Source organism: Toxotes jaculatrix, chromosome 5, assembly GCF_017976425.1.
Source record: "Toxotes jaculatrix isolate fToxJac2 chromosome 5, fToxJac2.pri, whole genome shotgun sequence".
In the NCBI taxonomy this organism is placed as follows: Eukaryota; Metazoa; Chordata; class Actinopteri; family Toxotidae; genus Toxotes; species Toxotes jaculatrix.
The window spans coordinates 4,816,771-4,841,460 of record NC_054398.1 but is presented as its reverse complement, the minus strand read 5'-3'; the positions used below and the strand labels follow the sequence as shown (position 1 = coordinate 4,841,460).

General features: G+C 41.8%; 1 protein-coding gene across 1 annotated transcript in view; it reads left to right on the top strand.

The window, feature by feature from the left end:
- Positions 1-24,690, top strand: part of necab2 (N-terminal EF-hand calcium binding protein 2) — a 101,202-nt gene that overhangs the window by 14,669 nt on the left and 61,843 nt on the right. The window contains exons 3-5 of the mRNA XM_041037477.1: positions 15,735-15,843; positions 18,947-18,972; positions 19,203-19,300. Of these exons, the coding sequence (XP_040893411.1) occupies positions 15,735-15,843; positions 18,947-18,972; positions 19,203-19,300 (233 nt within the window). The remainder of the gene's footprint in view (positions 1-15,734; positions 15,844-18,946; positions 18,973-19,202; positions 19,301-24,690) is intronic.

Sequence of the window (24,690 nt, the reverse complement as noted above, 5' to 3'; positions counted from 1 at the left end):
ACTATACAGTTTGAAACCCTAATAGGAAAATAGACATTTGTATCATCAGATTAACCTTTTTCACTGGCTGTTTTCAACCTTCACAACCACCTTTTGTGAAACTGCACACAGGTCTTCAGCGTCCCTCGGACTATTGATTGATGTTATGAGAAAGGAAAAGATTGAAACCAAAGGCCATGGAAATTATGAGTCTAAACAAGTCATCAGGAACAAAGCAAAGCCTTTAATCAGTCCAACCAGATTCTCTACTTAAGTGCCGGAGGTGTGAGAGGCAATCATCGATTCACTGCTGTGACCTTTTCAGCCACTCTCCCTCTCTCTCTCTCTCTAACACACACACAAAGATCCCTTTGAGAATCTGAACAAACAAACAGTGATGAGATCAGAGCTGCACTGTGTCCTGAACAGATTACACCCAGTGATTGTTGTGCCGTAGTGTCTATGTGGGTGTGTATATGTACACAGGGAAAAATGAAGGCACTGAGTAAAGTGCATCATGACATTTTAATTGGATAATTGAAAAGGAGCTGACAGTGTGTGGAGAGTCGAAGCAGCCGTCCACCCAGTGCTGATAAAGGTGTTGAAAGTCTTATTCATGGCAAAAAGTTTTCAATGTCTTGTAGCACAAAATGACCATAAGTAAATAATATCACATGAAAGGTTGTGATAAGAGGGCAGCACGGATTCTGGGTTAACAGGTCTGGTTCAGGACCTCTGAATCATTGGCCACATTTCCATTTTTTTTTTTTTTTTTTTAACAAATAAGTTCAGATAAGTCTTGCTCACTGACAGTGTTTGAACCTGTTTGAAATAAGGGTCGTTCCTCCGCGACTCCATGCTGGCCAATCAGAAGCCCGGAAAAAAAGTAACGCCTTTGTTCCTCAGTATAGTGGAATTTAATGGTACTGAGAATGAATGTGCTTAGCACTGACACCTACTCAGAGAAGTTAAACAGCAGTGTTCTGTAATAGTTTCATCACTGTATCTGGTAAAAGCACACCCACATAAACTAACTAAAATTACGCAAAACCCCTGTAATCATGTTTTCGTTCTTTTACATCTTTCCAATTAGCTGACAAGTGATCAAGCCAGTTCTGCTCTCATAATGGCAGATCATGTGTTCTTTTGGAGTTCATCATAGGTGTACAATGCAGATGCAGCAGAATGTAATTTTTAAAACTGATTTCTGAGATCAGAGCCCAAACAAAATGGAAGTTCAGTCAGTTTATAGGTACACAACAAAACCTACACTGGAACAAAAGTCTGAGGTGTGAATGTCTGGATCTCTGTGTGTTCAGCATCATATCACTGATGCGATTGTGATGTGGATTTTGTCAGAGAAAGAAATGGCATGTCAGTACAGGTGAGCCAGAACATGTTTGGAACCATTACCATCCATTATCTTTGCCATGAATTATGCTGGACTACACCATTAGTAGCAGAGGAACTACCTGCCACACCGCTTGGAAAGGGAGGCGCCTCAGCTTCAAAACGTGTTGGGGTTTCCATGGTGAACACAGCTCCCGTAGATCATTGGCAGTGCTGACGATCAGAATCAAAGCTGCTCGGTGTTTGTTCTTCTGTCAGCTCCATATTGGGAGAGAATCAAGCAGCGGCTGCCAATTCCTGACTTTTTCTCTCTTAATGAGCGACGGTTGGGAGCTGCCACTCAGGCGAGGTTGTGTGTACTCTGATTAGCATCTGTGCACACCGTCTGTGTGCATCATCAGAAGAGTGGGAGTCTGCTGTTATGAGCCTGAAAGCACCGGGAGCACTTAAGACATGACATTTACATGCCACATAATTAACACCGTGGCCTTGTCGGGTGTGTCATGTGCATAATAACTCTGCTTAAATGTCTCTTAGGAAATCAAAGAGAAGCTGACTCAAACAGTGACTGCATTTATTTGTTTCCAAACTTTGCTTTGTATTATCTGCGCTGTTATGTGAGACTGATAAACCTCCACAACTGCTGTGAACTGAACTTGCTGACCGTACTGTATGTTCATCACTGAGAGTCCAAGACCTATGGTGCCCATGTGTTTAGATCCAAATCCAGCTAATGAATGGAAGAGCCGAGTCGTATTTCATCTTAACCACTGCACATAAAGGTGAAAATGAGGTTTCCTGCCCTCTTTTAGCATTCTGTAATAAAACCCTGACCGAGCAGGTTTACCGCTGCACAGATCAAAGATACTGTAACCCTACTTACAACTCAGTTGCCCCTGGTTACAGCATCCCTCTGTTCTCCTCCCATGAGGCCTTATGGGCTGCTGTTTCCATGACACCACAGTTAACCCCCCACCCTCATATACCCCCCCCCAAAAAAAAAATCTTCTGCAGAGGACTTTCAGTGCTTGGTTGAGGACTTGTTCCTTCAGTTCCCAATGTGCACTCAGGGGACACCCGCAACCTGAGGACACATTGAGCACATTTTCAGCTGATTGTCAGTTAATCCATTAATTGATCAACACAATACATAGATCAGCCATCAATTACCACTTGTTTTACTAATTGATTGATGGGGTGTAATCTTTACTAGAAATGCTAGCAGTGTGGCTCTAGGGGTGGCAGTGGGGGTAGGTTTGTCTCTTTGGTCTAGACTGAAATGTTCATGGTCCCCAGAGGACGAAGCCCTCTGACTTTGACTCTTCTTCCAATGTTACTGTGAGGTTCACATTTGTCTGTAAAATGTCTCAACATCTAGTGGACAGTTTGCCATGAAATTTGACGGGATGAATTGTAATGTTACCATGGTAACACGCTAAACCAAGCTATACCTGGTGTATAACACTGTGTTAAGCATTGACACTGTCACCATGTTAGCATTTAGCTCACGTCTCTTAATCTTTGAACATTTGTCAGCTCCTTACAAACATGTGGACTTCTTCTTTTTCTATTTGCGTATGATAGTAAACTCAGAGGGTTTGGGGTTTGAAATTCTGGCCAGAATAAATGAGTAACTTTAAGATGTCAGCATGGGCACTGAGAAACTATTTTCTATGATTAGTTGATGATGATGATGAAGGTGATAGTTGCAGCCCAGAACGCTGCCTTACAGCTATAAGTAACTAAAGAGGTGATTCATATGTTGGCAGCACTTCTCAGTTATTTCCCAGCCGTTTTTCCAGTACATGGTGCTGACTGAACCGTGTGACCCTAATGACTCTGCTCTACACTGTTATAACTGCTCTCTGTTTGGTAAAACAGTCTGCCACATATTTGCCATCAGTGTCGCTTCTGATCTTAATGTGGTTTTAGTTTTTACTCGATATTTGCCTCCCTCCACAGCTGCAGCGGTGCTTTTGCCCTCACATCACAGCTGCTCCCATATTACCGACACACTTCGCTGATTTACTGTCGAGTTATATTTAATATTCACCTCGCAGCTGGCATCTAGTACAGCATCTGTTACCTACAGACATACACCCACATCGCGTCACCAGGAGAACCGTTCTGCAGCTCACGCTTTCGTTCAGCCTGAGAGAAATTGTTTTCAAAATTGTAATTGCAGCGTAGCTCAGTGGTTTGCAGCGTCGCCTCACAGCGAGAACAACCCAGGATTAAATCCCAGGCGGGGTCCTCCATGTATGGAGCTGGCATCGGTTTGCTAAGGGGTTGTTTTTTCAGCACATAGAAGTCAGTCTTTGAGTGAGGTTTTCTTTGAGTGTGTTAGCAGTGATGACCAGCCCATTGTAATCCTGATGAGACAAGAAATCAGCATATTGGCTATCCCTACACAGCACCCTGTCCCTGTATCTTCTATTTAAATCACACTGCTGCCAAGATGAAACGACAAAAATCTTGCCAGGTTAAAAAGCCAGAAATTCCCTTCCAGCTCACAGATATCAGCTCATATATATTCAGCTCCAAAAACACATCGTACAAGCTTCATCGTCCGTTGTTGATTTGCTGACTAGAGGCTATGACAGAGTGTTATTGGTGTCCCCGTGTGGGAAGGCTTTGGATGGTGCAGAGGTGGCACTGTACACACAGAAGTGTATCTGATGCTCCTTTACTGACACTCTCTCGTTTAACAAAGGTTGGATTGGCACCAGAGGGTGGGTCTGACAAAAGCATACTCCAAATTGGTATGAAGAAGGTGATACCTAGAACTGCTGTAGGGGTCAGGTGAGTGTGCTGAAGCACTGCTGCTATCCAGTTTGATCTGAATATACTTCACAAACAGCTAATGGCATCTCTGAATCCCAGTGTCCAATAGAAACTCTTATAGAAAAGTAACTGTCAATGTAAAGTTACATTATTCTGTTATATTTAAAGACTGTGTATCTGTCAAGCTGTTTGTAAGATTTATTGAAGGCTATCACAGAGGCTTAAGTGTCATCCACACTGTTGAAAGAGAGAGAGAGAGAGAGAGAAATTGTGTGTCTCTCGTTAACTGCCTGCCTCAAAGCCACTCAGCCCTTTTACTTTGCTCGCTGACTGAAAGAGAATAAAGGAAAACTTTTACACTTCTCTCCTGCTCTCGTCTTACCTTATCTTCTCTTTTATGAGGATGCTGCGTTCCATTGCAGAGAGAGAGGAGGGGAGGAGAGGAGGATTGGGTAGAAACATAACTGAAACATTTTAATCCCCCTTGGAAATAAAAAGAGGAGTTTTTTATTGGTAGTTCTGTGTGAAGAAGGAGGGAGAGGATAGTTAGAGTTGATGCCGTTGTCTATTTCAGACGGTTGTTATCACGATGTTAAGAGCAGCATCGTGATCATCACCATCGACAGCGGGGCGCACCTTACCACACAGACACACCATGATTCCAGTGTCTCTGCTAAAAAATATATTTATTACTTATTTCTTATTTATTTGTGTGGATTTCCCAAGGGATCACGTTGAGCTGTAGAAATGATAAATATGTATTTTAAGTAGTGTCAGCCAGACGGGGCAAAAATGAAGGATGGGTTTATTCCAATTATTATAATAGCTCCTTGCACCGGATTTACTAAGGAAAAACAGCTTATTGAATCACGCTGTTTACCGCCCAGTGAAAGCACGTTTTAATTTAGACACAAACATAAGAAATATTTTTAAAACTACCTGGTTTGCGCCCACCACAGTAAATCTTTATTTGAATTGCAAAACGGAGGATTAAAAATTTACCTACACAGTGACCTCCATTCTCTGCTATCCTACTACAAAAAAAAAAAATAACGCCCACCCCCCCAACGTCATCATCCAACACAATGCTTCACTTTAGACATTGTCAAATGGCGATTCAGTAGACCTTAGCCAACCCTAGTTGTGGCGATAGGGAGGACAGAAAGAGGGAGGGGAGGCTGAAGATTTAGGAAACTAACTCATTCTCTGCTATTTTAATGTGTTCTGTGATGGCTCTTCTCGTCAGTTGAACTCCCTGAACCTCTCGTTCCCTCCCCTCTCCATTCTCCCGCCTGTCTGACGTGTCTGCAGCTCTATTAATCATAAATCGCCGCATTCCATCACAACAAGAATTGGCCCTGTCTAACTCTTTACAAACTAAACTGTTTGGAGTAATCGTAGCACTTTCTGCCGCCTCAAACATCTGTTGAAATGTCTCTTCTGAAACCTTCTGACTGTAACCTCGGCCCAGACTGCTGAGCTGACAAGCTGCAGTCAGTAATGAGGAGGCTGGTGGTGTTGTGAATGGAGCTCCCTGATGAATGTGAAGGTCTGAGCTTTGGTGGGATTGGCTCAGAAGGCAATTTAATTTGTCTGCGCTTACAGCAACAACTTAAACTACATTATGGGAGTGATGGAGGCACTTCATATCATTTATTTTTGCCATTTATTCTTGATTATAATCACTCAGAAAGTGTTGGAGAGGTTACTTGAAAATGACAATTTATGTACAGTGCTCATTGTTTCGCTGTTTATCTGTCCAGCCCACAACTATACTGTCATGATTCACTCTTACCGCTCTCATAGCATAGATTATGGCCACAGCAGGTAGCTGCTTTCAGATAAAAAGCTCTGAAAAACATACACTAGCTGCTCAGAGCCAAACAGCAGACAGACGCAGACTCGCTGGTAAACACCGCAGAACATTTAGCAGCTAAAGACCTTGATATTTCCCTCAGGGGTTGGTGGAGACCAAAAACAGAGCTAAAAGAGAGTGAATATTGGACTTACATTCATCAAGTAAACTCCAAATGATAATGTTGCTCCACAATTGCTGTATGTGTAAATAAGCAACTTATTGCTAACAGGCTCGTTGCTTAAAAGATAAAAAAAAAAATTGTGCAAAAGAGTTTGAGTATTTTTCTCAGCACCTCCTCATTCCATGGTCACAATTGTTCACTAGTCAGAGAGTTGGGCAGTAACATTGGCAGTGTAGGTGGAGAAAGTCTGCAAAGCACAAATACACAATAACCAAAATATAAATGAATAAAAAAACATCTGAGGTCAGCTGAAATCAAACTGAAATTGTAAAACTGGGCGGACAAGGGATAAGTTTTCCCCTTATTGTCAGTGGAAATGATTCCCTTGTATTGAGAGGCTGTAAATCGCAGCATCTCTTCGCTCTCATCTGAAGAGCTTCGGCTGAAATAAAAGAAGTTATAGGCTTGTAACGAGAACAAATCAGTCCATGAGTTGAGACAAAACAAACATCTTCCCTGGCAAGCTCGTTAATCTGCTCAGCCACCAGGGCGCCCTGTGATAACATTAACAACAAAGAGGGCCGACATGACACGCAGAAATGACCTCGTTTAGCTTGCTGCCGTTCTATTATCTGCCATTAAACATCATCACGGCGTATTAAAAAAGCACCGTTGTGGGCAATGGTAGTCAATTACTGGCTGGTGAAGTAGCATATCTGGCTGGAACAGGAACCATAAAACACCATTTGTGCAAATGAGGGCTCCCCAAAGGTCTGATTGAAGCAGGAGAGGCTGCCAATGGGTTTCAGATGGTAGGATATGCAGCAGAGGCAGGCACCTGAATGCATCATCCTCACTAGTGTGCTGACACGCCGCTATTATCTGCCATCACCTAGGATTACTCATCATTAGGATAGACCCACATGTTCATGAACCACACGCACTTCTTCTCCACACAGTTACACCCATTGTGCTGGGTGCAGTCACACTCCTCTAATAATAACATTATCATGTTCAGCCAGCAGATTGATGATGATTACATATCATTCCACTCTCCGCTGAGACAGAAAATAGATAAGAGTGACTGATGATCATCTACTGTGGCTCATCTCTTTATCCAGACAGACAGACAGCATATTGTTTACACCAGGGAACTGTCTGTCACTGAGGAGATGGAGAGAGGATCATATCCTTCTCATTAAGACAAATTATGACCCACATCTTTGTTTTTATTAAAAATGAGGAGCACAGTGACGCTTTAGCTCCTCACAAAGCAGCTTGCTCAGTGTAGACACATGGCACACTGCAGATGAATTTTAACTCTGCATCTTTCTAGATATTTAAATGTTGTTGGATTTAAAAGACCCGCAGTGATGGGTGAGCACGTTTCACTGTAGCTCATTAACTGCAAATTGATTTACTGCTTTGTACTGTGGGAAAAAAAAATTCAAGGGTCTCAGCACCAGGCAGGTGCACTAAAACATGACAAAGATTTTATTTATTGTCAGAGTTGGTGCAGAGTTGTTGTCAGAGAGCACAAAATGTATAGCAGCATTCCTCCTGCACTGACATTATTGCTGACCACGACTGACGGGTTTTTAGATTGATTTCCATTTTATTCCTTTAAGTTCTCTGAGAAAATCCACTTGCAGAGGCCTGAAGTTTGCTTCAGATGAACTTTCTTCAGGGGTTATCCAACCAGCATCTAGTTTAGTTTGATCGTTTTGTCACAGTTACATTATTATTAGTATTTTGCATCTAATTTCAGCAAGTAACGTTTAAATTCACAGCTGTTGGAAGAATTCTTCAGTGCACCAAGGAGAAAAGCTTTCAAAAGTGTAGAACAAAGGCCATCCTGGTCACGTAGGGCTGTAACTGATCATGATCATCTCCACCTGTGCCGTGTGCTAATATAGACTAAAAGTACTTAAAAAAAACTGGAGTACTGTGCAACAATATGCAACTGATTTAAAAAAAATGTAAAAGGAAAAGACATTTTCATGGTGATACAGTATCTCTGTGATACAGTAAGTTCATTCAGGCAAATGATGTGAAAGCAAAATGATGCGAAACCAAATGCTGCCTGGAAGGTAGGAAATCTAAAGCCTGTGGTGCCTTTAAGACAATCAGATTAAGTTAAAGAGCTAAAATATGCAGAACTGTTGTTGTGGTCCTATAAAATCCCTACAGTGGCTGTAGAGCAGTATTGCTGATCTTGGACCAATTTAACTCTAAGTGTACTTTCAGAGGTACACAGTGATTCAAGGTCTCTGAATCATTAAAGCTTATGACCTACAAAAGCAGGAGAGGTGCAAACTATGTTCTCTTCTTGCAAGCACAGTAAAACCATGAGCCAAGAAAAGCAATTGCCCTTTTTATTTATTTTTTATTACCAAATATTCATAATTTCAGTCAGTTGATCTCACACAGTCAGAAACATTTTTATTATAGGAATATTAATCAAGGTTTCACACGACCTTCAACCCATCACCCAGGTTTGGACTGAATGAAGAGCAGAGCCTCTACAGTCAGTACATTTAGTCCTCACACTGTGTTCACTCTTCTAGTAGAGTTGATGACCCAGTTTGCAGAGCAGTGACATAACGATCTTATACTGCTGTCATGGTACCTGGTGTCAGGGTTCCCCTCTGATCCAGGATGAGTGTGTCCGGCTCGTTGAGTGACTTCTGAAATGGACATCTGTACAAGAGTCTCAGACGGAGCTCGTCTCCTGATGTGTGGCTAATTCCTGACATGTGATTGTTGCCAAATGCTGGAGCTTCGCTCAATCTGACGGTGTCGTGTTAATCACGGATACTAAGCAGCCTTGTGTGTTATTGCCAGTGAGAATCAGAGCGGTCAACAGTGGTTTGGTACATTAATCCAGTGTCTTGCTTGAGGACACTTTTGCAGCACAGACGCTGGCCAGTAGGAAGGTCCTGCTGAGGAAGCTGATTGGTGTTAAAGTAAGACACTGCTGTTACTGTTTTTTAAATCAATGTTTCTTGAGGTAATGCTAAGTGGGATGCTATATTATTATATATGTGTGTGTGTGTGTGTGTGTGTGTGTGTGTGTGTGTGTGTGTGTGTGTGTGTGTGTGTGTGTGTGTGTGTGTGTGACTGTGTATGTTCCAGGTGGGCTGTGATGATGGATAGGGAGAAAGGACAAGAGCTGACAGCTCAGTGAGAATCACTCCTGTTCCTCATCTATCAGATGAAACAGCTCAGTGGCAGCCACACACACACACACACACACACACACACACACACACACACACACACACACACACACACACACACACACACACACATCCTTCCTCTGCCTAAAGGCTGCAGATAAGAATTATTTGGAAAAGTGAGATAACTTAGGCAAAGAGGGGGAATACCAGCTCATAGGAATAAATCTCTCAGTGACAAAGCAGGTGATAGCGGCTGTAGAAGTGATAAAGAGAGAGAGAGAGAGAGAAAGGAAGAAAGAAAGACAAAAAGACGGTTAAGTCAAGAGGACTGGAAGTGTGAGCAAGAGGGGAAGATAAGACACCAAGAGAGAAATAACTGAGGCAGGAGAGAAAAAATGGAGAAACCAAGAAATGGGAAAAGAGGCAGTGTGTGTGTGTGTTAATGGTGTACAGAAAGGATGGTAATATCCTGAGCCTGAAAGGAGGGTCAATTCCCCTCTTCTTGTTGCCATGACAACTCATCGTGTAGCGCCCCAAAAATAATGATCAACAGCAAGAGAAACACAGAGAGAGGAGAGACTGAGTGAAAACGCCAGCTTTAAAAACAGGATTAAAATAATGAAAACTTGTGGAGACAGGTTGTGTTCGTGTGTGTGTGTGTGTGTGTGTGTGTGTGTGTGTGTGTGTGTGTGTGTGTGTCTCAGAAGTAAAGCTGCGTCTTTCTTCCTCCTCAGTGTGTGTGCTGCTGTGTGCAGGATGTGGAGCCCAGCAGGAAGAAGGAAGTGCTAATTGCTCCTCTTTAGTCTGCAGTGAGAAAAGAGAGAGCAGTTAGCACAGTAGGTCCACCGCTCTGACCGTCCCCTCGCTTTATTTCTTTATTTCTTTTTCTTCCTTTCCGTCTCTCTCTCCCTCTCTCTCTCTCTCTCTCTCTCTCACACACACACACACACACTGCTCACTCAAGGTCTGTATCAGTGAATATCTAGTAAAATCTGACATCTCTGCCCCAGAGTGTTCACCCTCACCCCTTTCCTGCTGTCCTGATGGTGGAGAAGACATGTCCTCCCTCGGCGCTGGTCAAACAGAGGCTCCTCTCGCTGATGCAAAAATAGTGGTGTTGTTCCAGAGCAGGGATTAGCCTCCCCCTGTGGTGAGGGGGGAGCCTGAAGCCTTGACTTCTGAGTGGGGCTAGACCAGAGACTTGGGCCATATTCAGACCAAAAATAGCTCTGTGTGTTTTTTTTTTTTTAAAGCAAGGTCTTATTTTGGACAGGATCTAAAACAGACCCTACCTGAATCTGATGTGCATAATTTAAATGAAAAATAAATAAATAATTCAGTGAAGAAATTCAGAGGTCCCAAAGACAGTCAGTCCAAAATAGACCCGATGAATATTAGACCTGATCCAAAAAGCCCAAACAGTGAGAGAGATTTTAAGCGCTTTGCTTTGTCTTGAATTAAAAAAATCTTGTTTTAATTTAAAAGAGCGCTAGCTGGCAGAGCACATGGACTGACTGAGACATGTCTTCCCCTCAGGTCTTACAGTAGCTGCACGCCTTTGCTGCTGAGATTATCACCTCAATACTCGACTCCACCTGACTTGACTCACCTGCTGCTCTTGAACATAATTGCTGCCCTTGATATTTCCTGTACATGCCAAACTACATCCAGCTTAGTGAAGGACACTTCTCTGGTCCGTGTACCGGAGTCACAGCAGACTCTGGGGTTTGGCGATAGTGTGCATTAATGCTAAAGGTTGTTTAGCATTAGATTTAGATTAATTTTCATATGGGAGCTATTGTTATTATACAACAAACTTTTGTTTATTTGAACAAATCTGAGGTAGAAGTGAAGAATTTCGGGTCAGATCATTCATACACATCGTACAGACATAAAGTGAGTGATCAGAACAAAGGCAGCTTCAGTCTGTTTAATCTGACAGTGACTTTTATGCCGGTCGGTCGCTCTGATTTATTTATTTATTTTTACTTAAATCAATAATGCTCGCAAAGCATAAAAACCTGTCATGTTTATGAAGGTGAATCAAATTTTGAATTACTCTTGAATCAATTCACCAGTGTTAGACAGCCTGGAAATGACAGTGTGCGTCGATGGCATTTTCACTACCTATAATTTGTAAGGCTGCAGATGGCACCGCATTAATGTAGATCTGGCTTCTTCCGTGATTGGATGCAGGAAGAGGTTTTCAGTTGCATGATTTCTTTTGTGGTATTTTCAAAATGAACAACTTTGATGGAAAAAAAAAAAACGTGAAGGGGTATGAAAATGTCATCCTGTTTCTGACACCTCTTCGGGGCCTTACAATGACACCTACAGCATTTGTTCATGCTATACAAAGGCAACTGGACCTGTCTGAGGTTCTTAAAGACGTTTCAGAACTGAAGAAGCCTTTTAGATGAGAGATGAAACGTCTTCAAGAACCTCTAACAAGTCCAGTCGCCTTTGTACAGCACTTAGAAAAACCATGACCTGAATGATTGAGAATCTTCACAGACAGACCTATAGCAAACCACCAACTCTCACAGACCCTGGTTCAGGGAAAGGAATAACTGAAAGTCACCCTCATATAATGATACAGGATGCAAATGATGGAAAAAAAAATCTTCAACACGCAGACAGCATTTAGAAAAGATAAAAAAAATGTTAAGAATTAATTAAGAAACACATTCATCAGTGTGACAACACATACAGTACATCACATAAAGAAATATGTTTCAAATACAGAAACACTGTAAATCTGTAAAAATTATAATATGGAGCAGATGACTCCATATTGATGCAGACCTGCCTGTTCTGTAACAAAGTTCAGTTTTACTTCTGTCACAGCTCAGTGTCAGTTAAGGCTGCAGTAGCCCTCGTGTAAAATGTTACTCCAATACCATTAAAACAAGCTCCCTACAGTTTCTAACAGATCTTGTGTCATGTTTTGGAGTCTTTTTCATTTTTGCATTAACGCAAGGTTCTGTATTGTTAATTTTCAGGACCTAGGTAAAGCATGATTAAATTATGGAAATCTCACGTACACACACACACACACAGTACATGGACAAAGTATGCTGCACCTAATCAGAGCCACAAAGAGCAAGAGACTCTGTAAAGAACCTGCTGCCTTTTTTCTGTTCGTATTTGTTTCTTAGGATTGTTTTTCTCCATTTAGACATTTGGCTGTTGTTATATAGCGTTCCAGTGTGTTGGGCAACCCTGCATGTAACTGCATAACTGTAACTGATGGAAGAAGTAAAAGTCATGCACACAAAATGCATCAGGTTCCTGTTACATCATTATAGTATTACTGATGGATTTGTGCATAGTTGAGGTGGAGCTAATTTTAATTTTAATACATGTACTATTAGTAGTAGTAGTTAAATCCATTCCAATGCATTTACTGTATATGCTGATCTCATATACAAGAGCTTGATCTACAAAACTGTCAGAGTAAAAACTGCAATGTTTAACTCTGTTGTGCAGTAGAAGAATGAAGTAGCATGATATGGAAATACTCAGGTCATGTACACACACAAATTTGTGTTTAAATATAGCACTTAAGTAAATGTACTTAGCTGTATTCCACCACTGTGTAACTGAGGCCTGTAACACATATACAACACAATATATACAACACACCAAAACTACAGAGTAAATAATAACTGAAAACAGAAAGAACCATTTCTACATTAAGATAATGTTGTGGATTTATATAGAGAGTGTAACTTTATATTTAGCCCAAATCTAGTATTTTGCACTTTAAACCAAGGACCCTGAAATAAGGCAGACATTTCTTTTTGTGGCCTCGCTCTCTTTAATAAAAGGTGCAGATCTTAGGGGAGTTGCTGATTTAGGCTGCTCTTTGAGTATTTTGCTGACATGGGGCAAAATAAATAAATAAATAAACTGTATTTTGCATTCTGTTGAAGTTTATTTCCTCATAGACAGAGATGAGGTAGACTGCCACCTCATCTCTGTCCTGCTGCTTCACTCTGTGGGTCATTTCCCTTTCCATGAAAATGATTTCTCTCCATTGACCATTTTCGACAGTAAAATAATAGTAATTTCAGCAAACAGCGCCAATATAGTGTCTCATTTGTAGGAGACAGGATGTTCTTGGATGTTGCGTCACCTCCTCTCTTGCCAATTGAGGAAGTTAGTGTGGAGAGAGAGTGGTTGCCAGGGTTGTTGTACATCATTTATAGTGGGGTCTCAGGCTGAAGTGGTGGCTGCAGAACCAGGACTCAAATAGTGGGAATGAAATGTTCTGAGGATGCAGTTGCGTGTCTTGACCATGACGCCTGGCTGGGCGAATGCAAAAAGAGAATTTCCCAATGGAGAACAACACGGAATCCTATTATGCTACTCTGCATATGTGTGAGAGGGCATCATGTGACAAAGAAGAAACACGTGTGCATCTGACAGTGTTACAGTGTAGACCAGGGATTAGAGAAGCTGTAGTTTTTTGTTAAACATGTGTAATTTGGGGGTATTTCATGGGGGTTTTAGGAAACGGGGTTAGCTCACTATCTGCTTTGCTTGAGTGGTGTGTATGTGTGCGTGTTGCTGTGTTTCTGGTGTGTTACTGGAGAATTCCTAAGTGGGTCTAACCGGGCTAGCTGGCTGCATGCAGTAAATTGGGTCACTGCTGAATTAAATACCAGTGCCTCTGCTTTCAGTGCTGCTTCACTGCTGCGCCAGAGAAGGGCAGGTTAGAAATAGTCATGGCCACAGAGTCTAAATAAACAGTCGAACGAACAGGGACAATGTGACTGGTGCTGTGAACACAAGACGTGGCATTTCAGAAGTCTGCCTCAAACAAACACGACTTCTGTTGTGGAAAGGTTATGCCAAGTGTCGCTAAAAGGAAGCCATTTGAGACAGCTTTTCTTGTGTGCCGCAGAAATCAACATAGCACAACATCTGAGAGCCTGCTTCTACTTTATGTTTCTCTAACAAGGAGCATGAAGAGAAAAAGGCTAAAATATACGGAGAAACAAACGGAGAGATAGGTAGGAGGTTAGGAGAAAATACAGAAAGAGTGTGACTGGCTCTGGTTGTGGAGTTTCTGGATCTTTTTCTTTACAGCTTGTTAGTCTGTTTCAGAAAGAGTGTGAAGTCTCTCTTGAGTGGTCAAAACTCAGCCAGAAAGTGCAACTCGCTGCCTCTGTGCTGGATGTGTGTCAGCCACACTCCTGCTGTGCTGGAGAGCAGGAGGCCAAAGAAAGAAAAAAAATAAATAAAAAAAAAAAAAAAAGAGAATACAGCAGCAGAAGAAAGAAAGGAGCAATAAAAAATGAATTAACTCTTGGTGTTAAAATGAGAAATTCATAAACATATGCTTCCCTAATCCTACAACTGGGAGACAACAGAGTGAATATATAAGGCAGGCTTAAGAGCAGAGAGCATCACATTTGAATTCAGCCCTTTGTAAGGCTGCAGTCCTCCTGTCCTTGTGGTTTCCCAGCTCTCTGCAGTGGTCCCATAGCTCAACCTGCTGCTGCATCCAGTCAGCCACACTCAAGGACAACCACACTTTGAGGGCAAGAGAATTAATATTTGATATCTAGCTCTGCATCATGCGGTGAGACAGACAGTCAGTCAGGCATACCAGGCAAGCAAATACAGGATGGAGTCAAGGCCATGAATAACCACTCCCTGCTGTAGAGCCACCAGTCCGCCACAGAAACACTCACACCAGCTTACAGTTAAATAGCTAAAAGAAATGTTGGTGGTTTGTTGGATTAGTTGCAGCTATAAATGCACAATAAAAACCTGTTACTATGCTTCAAAAAGATCTAATAATCTAAGAAGGTTATTGCTGGTATGAGATGGGACCACCACAGCCGTACACTTTGCTGTTCATTGTTCTGCTTAAACCTCCAATATTAATATAAGCCCTGCACCATGAAATACAGAGGAGGGAGGGAGGGAGAGAAGCAAAGAGCTTCATTTACACCTCCTGAACTGCCCTCCAGTGTTTTAACCTTTCACCTTGCTGCAGTGACATAGGGGTGTATTCTACAGTGTGTCAGAAGACCACTGACAGGAGTGGTCACAGGTGCGACAGAGCACACCTCCGACCACACCTATCAGAGGTGGAACAGACTTTTCAAACAAACTTTCAACCAGAGAGCTCAGTAAAACCTTGCTTTTCAAGATGAATACATTATTACTTGGAGGAATACAGTATGAGCAGGTGGAGTGGGAGCAGGCCTCAGAAATGACTTGTCTTTTTATCTCCTTTAATCCCCTTTAATAACAGCAGAGAGGTGAAGGCACTTACATGGTGGCGTAAAGTGACAGTTCCCCATAATGATGCAGTGTAATACGGAGTGTTTTTGTTGTGAACAGATGTCCTGAGATCTTTGATGGAGCTCAGGACTCATTCCAAGGATGATTCTTAGATTCCTACTATAAATGATTTCACAGTGATATCTGTGTGTGTCTCCTGCAGATGACGGTAAGCTGTCTCTGGATGAGTTCCAGGCTTTCTTCTCTGATGGCACGCTGAATGAAGAGGAGCTGGAGAAGCTGTTTCACACCATTGATTCTGATAACACCAGGTCAGCACTACTACACCACTATTGCATGCTCTGTGTGTGTGTGTGTGTGTATTTGCCTACAGCCTGCAACATTGCTGTGTCGCTGCATGAAACAAATCTACATGCAGAACATTTCTGCGTGCGTTTGTGTGCTCGCTGCACCGTGACTTTTGTTTTTGATCATCTCACTATCAATTATGAAAAAGAGGAAAGATGCATGCAGCTGTTTTCCTGCTGCACAGCCTCAGGACCACGCTTTTCACTTTTGTGTGTGAGTGTGTACACATGCAAGTGCGCACATTTAGGTAAAATGAATGTTATTTATCCTGCAGCCAGGAAATGTCACATCTAACTCTGAAAGCTCTTTTCCTGGAGAACCTTTTGTACCAAAGCCCTTTACGTTAAGTGACACTTTCAATATGAAAATGACAAAATAAAAATAAAAAATGATAAAATGAGACGAGGTAAAAAAGACAATGGGACAAAATAATGAAAGAAGAGAAAAGGCAGTGTTGCATATTTCACCCTCTCTTCTTCTTCTTCTCTCATCATTTAATTTTGCATTAGTCATCCTGACCCTCCAGGATATTAACCTCTCTATGGCTACTGTTCCCTGGGACACTGTGTTTTGATTTGCTCTCATTAAATCAATTTATTGACTCTTTATAATCAGCCAATCAGCTCATCCAGCCTGTAATCAGGAGAAGTGTGCTGACACAGTGGGATCTGAGTAATCAAAAGACCGGCTCTGTTAATTTGCACAGCCCTCGAATCCTGCAGGTCCTCGAATAAAATGAACCCAAGCAGAACAAAAGCTGACCTTTATGGTTGTTGTAGAATTGAATTAGGTTCAATATATAAATTCTCCACCAGGCTCAGCCATTAGTGGAGATTTTTTTTTCTTTTCTTTTTTAAATCAGCGCAGTAAGTGGACCATGCAACGACCGCCATCTCTCTGACGTCAGCCATCTTGCCACTTGGAGATGGCTGTGCTTTATAAATCTCATTCACTCCAGTGGATGCAGTCAGAAAAGTTTCTGTTCATTAGGGTAAAGTAGACTTGGCAGCTGCACACCAGGCCTCAGCATTATCATGTGACAGCAGATAAGGTTATTGATTGGTCTGAGTAAAAGCAGAATTGACGGCGTAAGCGTTTCCTGTTAAAGCAGGAAGTTGATGGATGGAGGGGAGGGACAGAGAAGGCAGAGACTGAGTGCTGTCCTCCTTCCAGTCATTCATCTATCTGTCTCTGTCACTCCTCGGTTTCCTCACATTTCCAGCTTTCTTCACCTATCAGGCTGCGTTCTGAGATTTCTCTTTCACACTACATTGTGCACTGTAATGGTGCAGGGGAAAAGTAGAGCATGAACTCTCAGGTAGATAGGTAGATATCCAAACTCCGCTGCTCTGATATTTTACTTTGTTTTTGTTAGTTTTTACACCTAATAAGTGGATTTTTACTCAAATGCCGAGGAAACACACAGGGACAAGTCTGACTTTTTGTTTAGTCAATTCAACAAACTGTGAATCCTGGAGAAGCTCCAAATATAAAAATAGACAGTGGGCACCTGAAGAAATGTGCAACTCTTCACTGACAATCGTTCAAAAAATGATTCTAAAAACAGCTATGAGAGTAACAAGGTACAGTTACACTTTTCTCTGTGTATGCACACAAACAAAGCAGATAAATGCCTGAAATGAAACTACACTCTTTCATATAAAATATTTTAACTGTGTCCTTTAATGCTTTGTCCTTTTTGGAGTGGACATTTGTCCCATTGTTTGCCCAGTGTTGCTTCTGTTTGTTCAAAAAAAACGATATATCCTGACTTTTAGTCCCTCGTGCAGGTCAAGCCCTGAAAATACTGAATCCTACATTTCCCATTATGCAACTCTGCCTGGTAAACACACGTATCTTGTGAGTTGGTTGAGGTGGAGTTGTACGTCTCATGATGAGTAAACTAAGTTTGATGTGTAAAATCAGTGCAGTGCCCCTTTAATGTGCAGATGTGAATATGACACTGTGATTAATTGGTTTCATTTAAATGTATGTGATACCAATGAAATCTAATGTTACTATAGAAACATCTTATTGCCCACGATTAGGTGGAAACACAAGGACTAATGAGGAATGATAAATCTTATTACTAACCCAATAGGTGCCTGCTTCGCTTGCAGAGAACAACATAATTACTGGTTTATTTCCTCTGTGAAAATCCAGCCTACACCTGGAACTGCCATTTGGACAGTAAACAATCTGCCAAAGATGTTGGAACATCTTTATCACACTCATTACACACACATCCCAAAACAAAGTTCAAACTACATATGACATAAGTAAACAGGGAAATATGTTTAATGTTGGGTAAAGCTAGACGTCACAGTGACAGGTCAGGATTCATTCTGGCAGAAACCCTGCATGCTAAATGAAACTGCTGCTTAATAAAATAAAATGAGCCTTTATCCAATCAGGCTGTCTAACAAGGGCCATCCTGTCTAAACAAAGCATAAAGGTCTTTGGCTGATATTTAACATATTTTAGTACAAATTAAACTAATTTATGGTGTTTTTTTCCCCCTGAAACATTCCACATAATGTGCAGCCTTTCAGTAATTTATAATTAAGATGAACAGATGGACAGATGGAGTCTTTCTGTCTGTCTCCTCCTCTGTCCCCAGTTCTCCCATCATCAGTTACATCTCATCCCTCTTTTGGATGGATCATCTTCCCTCCTTTATTCCCTCCCCTCTTTTTTTCTCCTTAACTGCCTCTCCTCCCTTGTTCTCCTCTTTCTCCCTTGGTCAGTCAACCAGGGACAGTCTCCTTTACGCCAGTGAAGAATTCGCTGCCAAATGAGTCCCCACACAATGAACCGAGCATGAATGATGGCAGTGGATTGATTCAGACTCCTGTCAGAGTGTCTTGTTAGATCGCTCCCTGCCTGCCAAAGTCCATGTCTGTGTGTGTGTGTGTGTGTGTGTGTGTGTGTGTGCGTGTGTGACTGCATGCAAAAAGCCTTTCCTCTGATTCTGACCCTGCTCTTCTCCATCCTTTTCCTTCCTTCCTTCCTTCCTTCCCTCCTTCCTTTTTCTCCCTCTGCTGCTCCTCTGCTATGCTGTGATAGTAATGTTGACACTAAGGAACTCTGTGGTAAGTAGACTGCTCACACACATACGCACACACACACACACACTCACACACATCCCTGCCGCTGCCCTCATTCTCTCTCTTATCTATTATTAAAAAGTACTTCTCAGTTGAAATGCAATTATTTTTCTTTAAAATACATTAATACAACTTTCAGTGAAACACTACAATGGTTGCTTAAACCTTGTAATGTGCCAATTTGTATGTACGTGTGTGTGTGTGTGTATATGCAGACTACTTTGCCAAGCACATGGGGGACTATGAGGGAGTTCTGGCCTCGTTGGAAACACTCAATCTTTCCATCCTCAAAGCCATGGACTTCACTAAGAAGGTAAGAGCGTGTGTGTGTGTGTCTGTGTGTGTGAAAGAGTGGAAAGATGGGTATTGGCAGCTTTTTTTTATTGAGTATATTTTCTAAAGACATAAATGTTTATTTGATATCACGTTTTGAGAAAAATGGCTTTTTGGTAACTGTTCAGTTGTGAGAACATAAAAGCTAAAAACATAGTCTCCGCTTATGTGTTACTATACAGCACAGGAGCTTAAATGGCCTATAATCAATATTTTTCTTGACTAAAATGTATCAAATGACAATGTGAAATCAGTGATGAACCTACAGAGAATAATCACCTGAATCTGCAGCTCTGCTCATCTCTACACAGCTTCATAGTATCTCTCAGCTCATTGTTTATCCGTCCAGACCACACCTTTATTGTTGTGGTTCTCTCACCTTGTTCTTATTTTGTTGTTTCCAGCCAAAAAGCTCTGCTAATGTTGCAAAAGATTTTAGGTCCAACAGTCACTCAGAAACTATTCAGTGTGTTCCTTTACACAGAAATGCTTTAATAATGACTGCTGACATTTTCTTTTTCTTTTTAATATAGCTGGCTTGTTACCCAGTCTAATCTCACGCCACTGGTGCGCAGCATGTTCTTCAAATAACCAAATGTCAAACCTGAATTCAGCTGAAGCTTTTTTTTGAACCCGCATATATTCCTGTTTGTCCTGACAACCTCACTGCACTGATGTGTGTGTGACTCTTTAAACATGCAACACATGCACCTAAAGGTGTAATGATCTGGTTATGTGTTTGTGGGGTTGGGTGGTATCTGTGTACTGCTGTGAATGTATCTGTGTGTGTGTGTGTGTGCGTGTGTGTGTGTTTGTGTTTGTGTGTGTATACTGTGGAGTGCGGCAAAATAATGGTATGTCAAGTTTCTCCCTTGTGCTACAGCCACAGGCTCCTCGGCCCATTGGTTCAGATCTTGAGCGTGTGAGTGCATTTCTTGGTGACTGCGAGTGCATGTGTCAGAGCATGTGTGTGTGTGTGTGTGTGTGTGTGTGTGTGTGGCAGTCAGCTGGAGAACAGTAATGTGTTATCCTAGTTCTTCCCATGTGCTATATATAGCAGCTGGTCCATAGCCACACTCCAATATCCATGTTCATGTTAGAGTTCTGCCTCACAGTGTATGTGTGTGTGTGTGTGTGTGTGTGTGTGTGTGTGTGTGTGTTTAGCACTCTGCTCTGTGCGTCTCTATATCTCCATCCACCAGCTCTGTCTTTATCTTTCTTTCAGGTGCAGGCCATTCAGCAGCACTCAAACACACACACACACACTTGTCCTCCCTCACACACAACCTCAGGCTAGTTTCTCTCTAATGAGCAGCCATTGTTTAATCAATCAGTCGAGTGTCTCTCTTGTTCTACTGCTGTATCTCTTGTGCTCTCACACACACACACATACACACACACACACACTCTTTACTCCTCTATCTTGGGAGCTGTGATATTGTTATATTGTCTGTTGTGGTGTGGACAGTGTGGAAGAGCTCCAACAGTCCTGTGTAGGAAGTGGGCCGGCTCAACGAGTCAAACTGAAGCTCAGACACTGCTGACGAGTCAAATATTGATGGAGGATTTGTGTGTCTGTCTGTCTGTGTGTGTGCGTGTGTGTGTGACTGTGTGTTTTAGACAGCGAGGCTACAGTAGACTTTACTGCAGAGAGCTGGAGATCAGAGGCCTGACTTATACTCATCTCCAATGCAATCTAGACGCTGCAGCTGTCAGTTATTTAGCAAACGTTTGTTTGTAGATTTCCGGATGCATTGTAGTCACCCCTCTGTTTGCTTACTTTTAGTTTTTATTAGTTTTAGTGTTTTTATAAGATTGAAAAAGACCAGGAAATGTTTTGTGTAATAAAAACTCAATAAAACATCATACCATATTTAAAAGGCATTCACAATGAGGACAGACACACAACCATCCATAAATAAGAGGGTCAGAGGGTCAGGGCTCTCCATTACCTCACGGACTGTGAGGTGCTGCTTGCTTGTGCGTGTGGTGCCGACAGCTGGTGTAAAACTGGCACAGCTAAAAAAAATATGAAGATAGATTTCATATCCACCTAAAATATTTACACTTAAACATGAAATATGAGAACAATTGGGAGTGCTCATCTATATTTTAGGCATTTAGCATGAACAGGGAAGCGCTGATATGAGAGGCTAGGTCAGCATTAGTGCCAATACTGACTTTATTACAGTAAGGTCACTACAGTAAGTTACTGTATTAAAAACAGCTTCTTCATCACTGTCATCATAAAATTAAAGAACTGGCATCACCAGATACCCTGAGGCGAGGTATTCGAAACTTCAATCAGTCATTTTTGCACAGAAATTGCACAAAATGCACAAATTTTTTATTGAGACAGCTGGATATGGTGGTGCAACTCAGCCTTGCTGCCAATTTGCTCCAGTGGTCACTCACAGTATGACAGTAACAGAAAAAAATCCCCTGTGAGACATCATGATGGTATTGTGTTTGGTAAACTTTTCTAGAGCCTAGAAAAGCTGTTTTGTGGCAACACGTGAGCAAGGTCAGGGAGTGTGGACTCAATGATGTGCAAGGAAACCCAGAAGCTAGAAAACTTTTTTGCCATCTTGAAATCCAGGAGTCAGTTCATATATTACATCCAAGAGGCCACTACACACCACTGCAGGCCATTTTTAATTTCTGAAGGGTCACTCTCACCTTCACCTTTATTATTCTTCCAGTCCACAGGTCCATACTAAACTCAGACAAATATATCTTCACTTATATATACATTTTGTCATTGTCGTCATTATCATCATCATCATCATCATCATTTGTGTTAAGCCATATAGACAACTAGCAGCCTGGAGGAAGCCAAGATCGCCTCCAGCTGCTGCTTCAAAACACACACAGGCCATGAGAATGCTGCTGATCTTCTCATCTAACTGAAGCAAATAAGAGGATTAGTTAAAATGTCAAACTAGTCCTTTAAGTCCACCCATCTTAAAAACATTTTGAAAAATCTAAAATGTTTAAGTTTTCTACATCCTGCACATTTTAACAAGTCAAGCACTTGCTGGCTAACTGCCCAGACTTGGTCTCTTACTCAAAATCACTCCTCACATCACTGGAGCAACACTTTGAGTGTTTCATGGTTAGCCAAGTCTTGAGTCTGAAGGGTGCCTCCTCAGAAGCTGGAGCTTCTCAGGTCCTCAGCAAAGGTCTAAGTGGAGGGTCTGAGAGCTAATCTACATGTAGGGATAAGAGCCTGTGCTCTTCTTTGTATTTATCTATTATAACCTCCTTTCTGTATTGATGGTCTCATTATTCACTTCCTCACACAGCCCTCATTTACTGTCAGCTTTCTCTGTCTTTGCTATGTTCAAAATGATAAATCTTTCCATACTGTAGATGTCAACATGTAATGATGTATTATAGCAATCAGTATATCCTGAATGAGAAATCAAGCAAATCGATGCGTCCAAAGAGCAGTTTTGAGAAAACACCCATGTAGAAACTGGAGAGAATCTCCAATTTGAAGCAGATGTGAGGAGGTGGAGTGGGTGGAGCTAAAAGACAGAGCGTGTTATTAGCTTGAGCAGGAGGCTGTAGCCCGAGTCCTGGCCTTTCAGATCCCAGCGAGAATTGATTAGCTCTCCATCCACCTCAGTGAATATAGACACAGAGAGAAAGAATGAGTGAAACAGGAGAGCAGACTTTGTACTCGGCTGTTACCTACTGAAGTGTTTTTTTATTTTTGTTTTTTCGTTTTCTTTGAAGCACTTGGTTGGAACCTCGGGGCAGTTTGCAGTAAGAATAAAATGGGTGCGCAGATTATTCAGCTGAAATTTATACCCCAGCAGTCTTGGCTCTGTTCTGTTGCAGAGACCTTGCCAAGCTCTTGCAATGTAAGACAGGATGCATAAAATTACTGACTGTGGGGCTGCTTCTGGAATAAAACATGTTACAGTAGCCAATGCAATACATGCATAATCTTCACTGTCATTATTTTTCTCATAAGAACATAAATCGCCTGAATGTGTGCCCCTTGAAAAAAAGTATGCCCTGCTGTAAGCCATGTGAATGGACAGACTGCTAGAGAGATGCTGATAGTCTCTTGTCTGTGTCACCATCGCTCATCATCCTCCCCTTCATGCTCCCAGAGGGACAACCAACACACTAATAATTCATGCAAATGTGATATTTCTATTCACTTCATGCAGTATTCATTATTTTGACTGTCAAGGTATCAATTTGTGGAAGCAGTCGCCCCTGCCTGTCTGAAGGGGCTCATGAGATTCTGTAAATGAGCTGATCACAAAGTAATTAGTGGCGATTAATAAACTAAAATCACCTCTGACCTCGCATCAGGTCAGTCCAGGTATTAATTGTAATTATCCTGCCAACGCACAAAAGAAGCAGGTATTTCAAAGACATAATTATCTTTGCATGGTGACAGTGGATTGAACTTGGATGGATAAACTGAATGAAAACACTGTAAATGAAATTTTACAGTGAAACAAACAAAAGTGTCAGCTGCTCACATTGCCCATAACATCCCACTGCAGCTCATGTCAACATGGCATCAGCGCAAGACTTCTTTACAAGTCACTATGGTTACAGTTGCCGAGGAGGCAGAATACTTTGGGGACAGTTGTCATGGCGATAGGTTAAGTTGATGTCAGTCTGCATGGAGCCAGCTTGTTAAGACAAGAGATCACTCAGCCAACTTTTGCCAAAGTTTTGTATTTGCAAGCAGATCCCACTCATGTCGTCATCCAGCCTCAGATGCAGGACAGACTGTGGGCTTCGTTTGACATCTCTGACATCTCCATGACAGTTTCACACTTCACTGTAGCTCCTCTGTCAACACTCATTTCCAGGAGCTGGTTCCTAATTTTGAGAACGAGATCAAAGATGGCTGCCATCAAGCGTTATGAGCAGTGAAGAAAGTTTAAGAAAAACTTCAGGAAACTAGAAGCTGACAGTGTGTTTGTTTGGCCAAGACGGATTTTGAGAAAGCCCTGCCGGCATGTGTACTTCTTAACTACAGTGGCATCTTAGTCATACTCCCAGATGACTGCTCTGAATGTCATGATTTAGACAGGGAACAAATATGTAATCCACAGGGATGGAGCAAATGTGTTGAAATGCTTCAAATCCAGTCTTCTTTCAGCTACTTATCTCTTTCTCTTTTTGTGTGAAAGCTTTTATGGCACTATCAGAGTCAGAAGTGGTTCCAGAAAACATTTTTAATTGGCTCTACGGCAGGTGGAAATAAGTAACTGTCCTTCCCATGAGGACTGTGTGTGTGTGTGTGTTGTTGTGTGTGCATGTATGTGTGTGTCTGCGTGTGTGTGTGTTGGGGGTGATGAGAGCCGAAGCAAGCAACAAAAAGAGAAGAGGGAG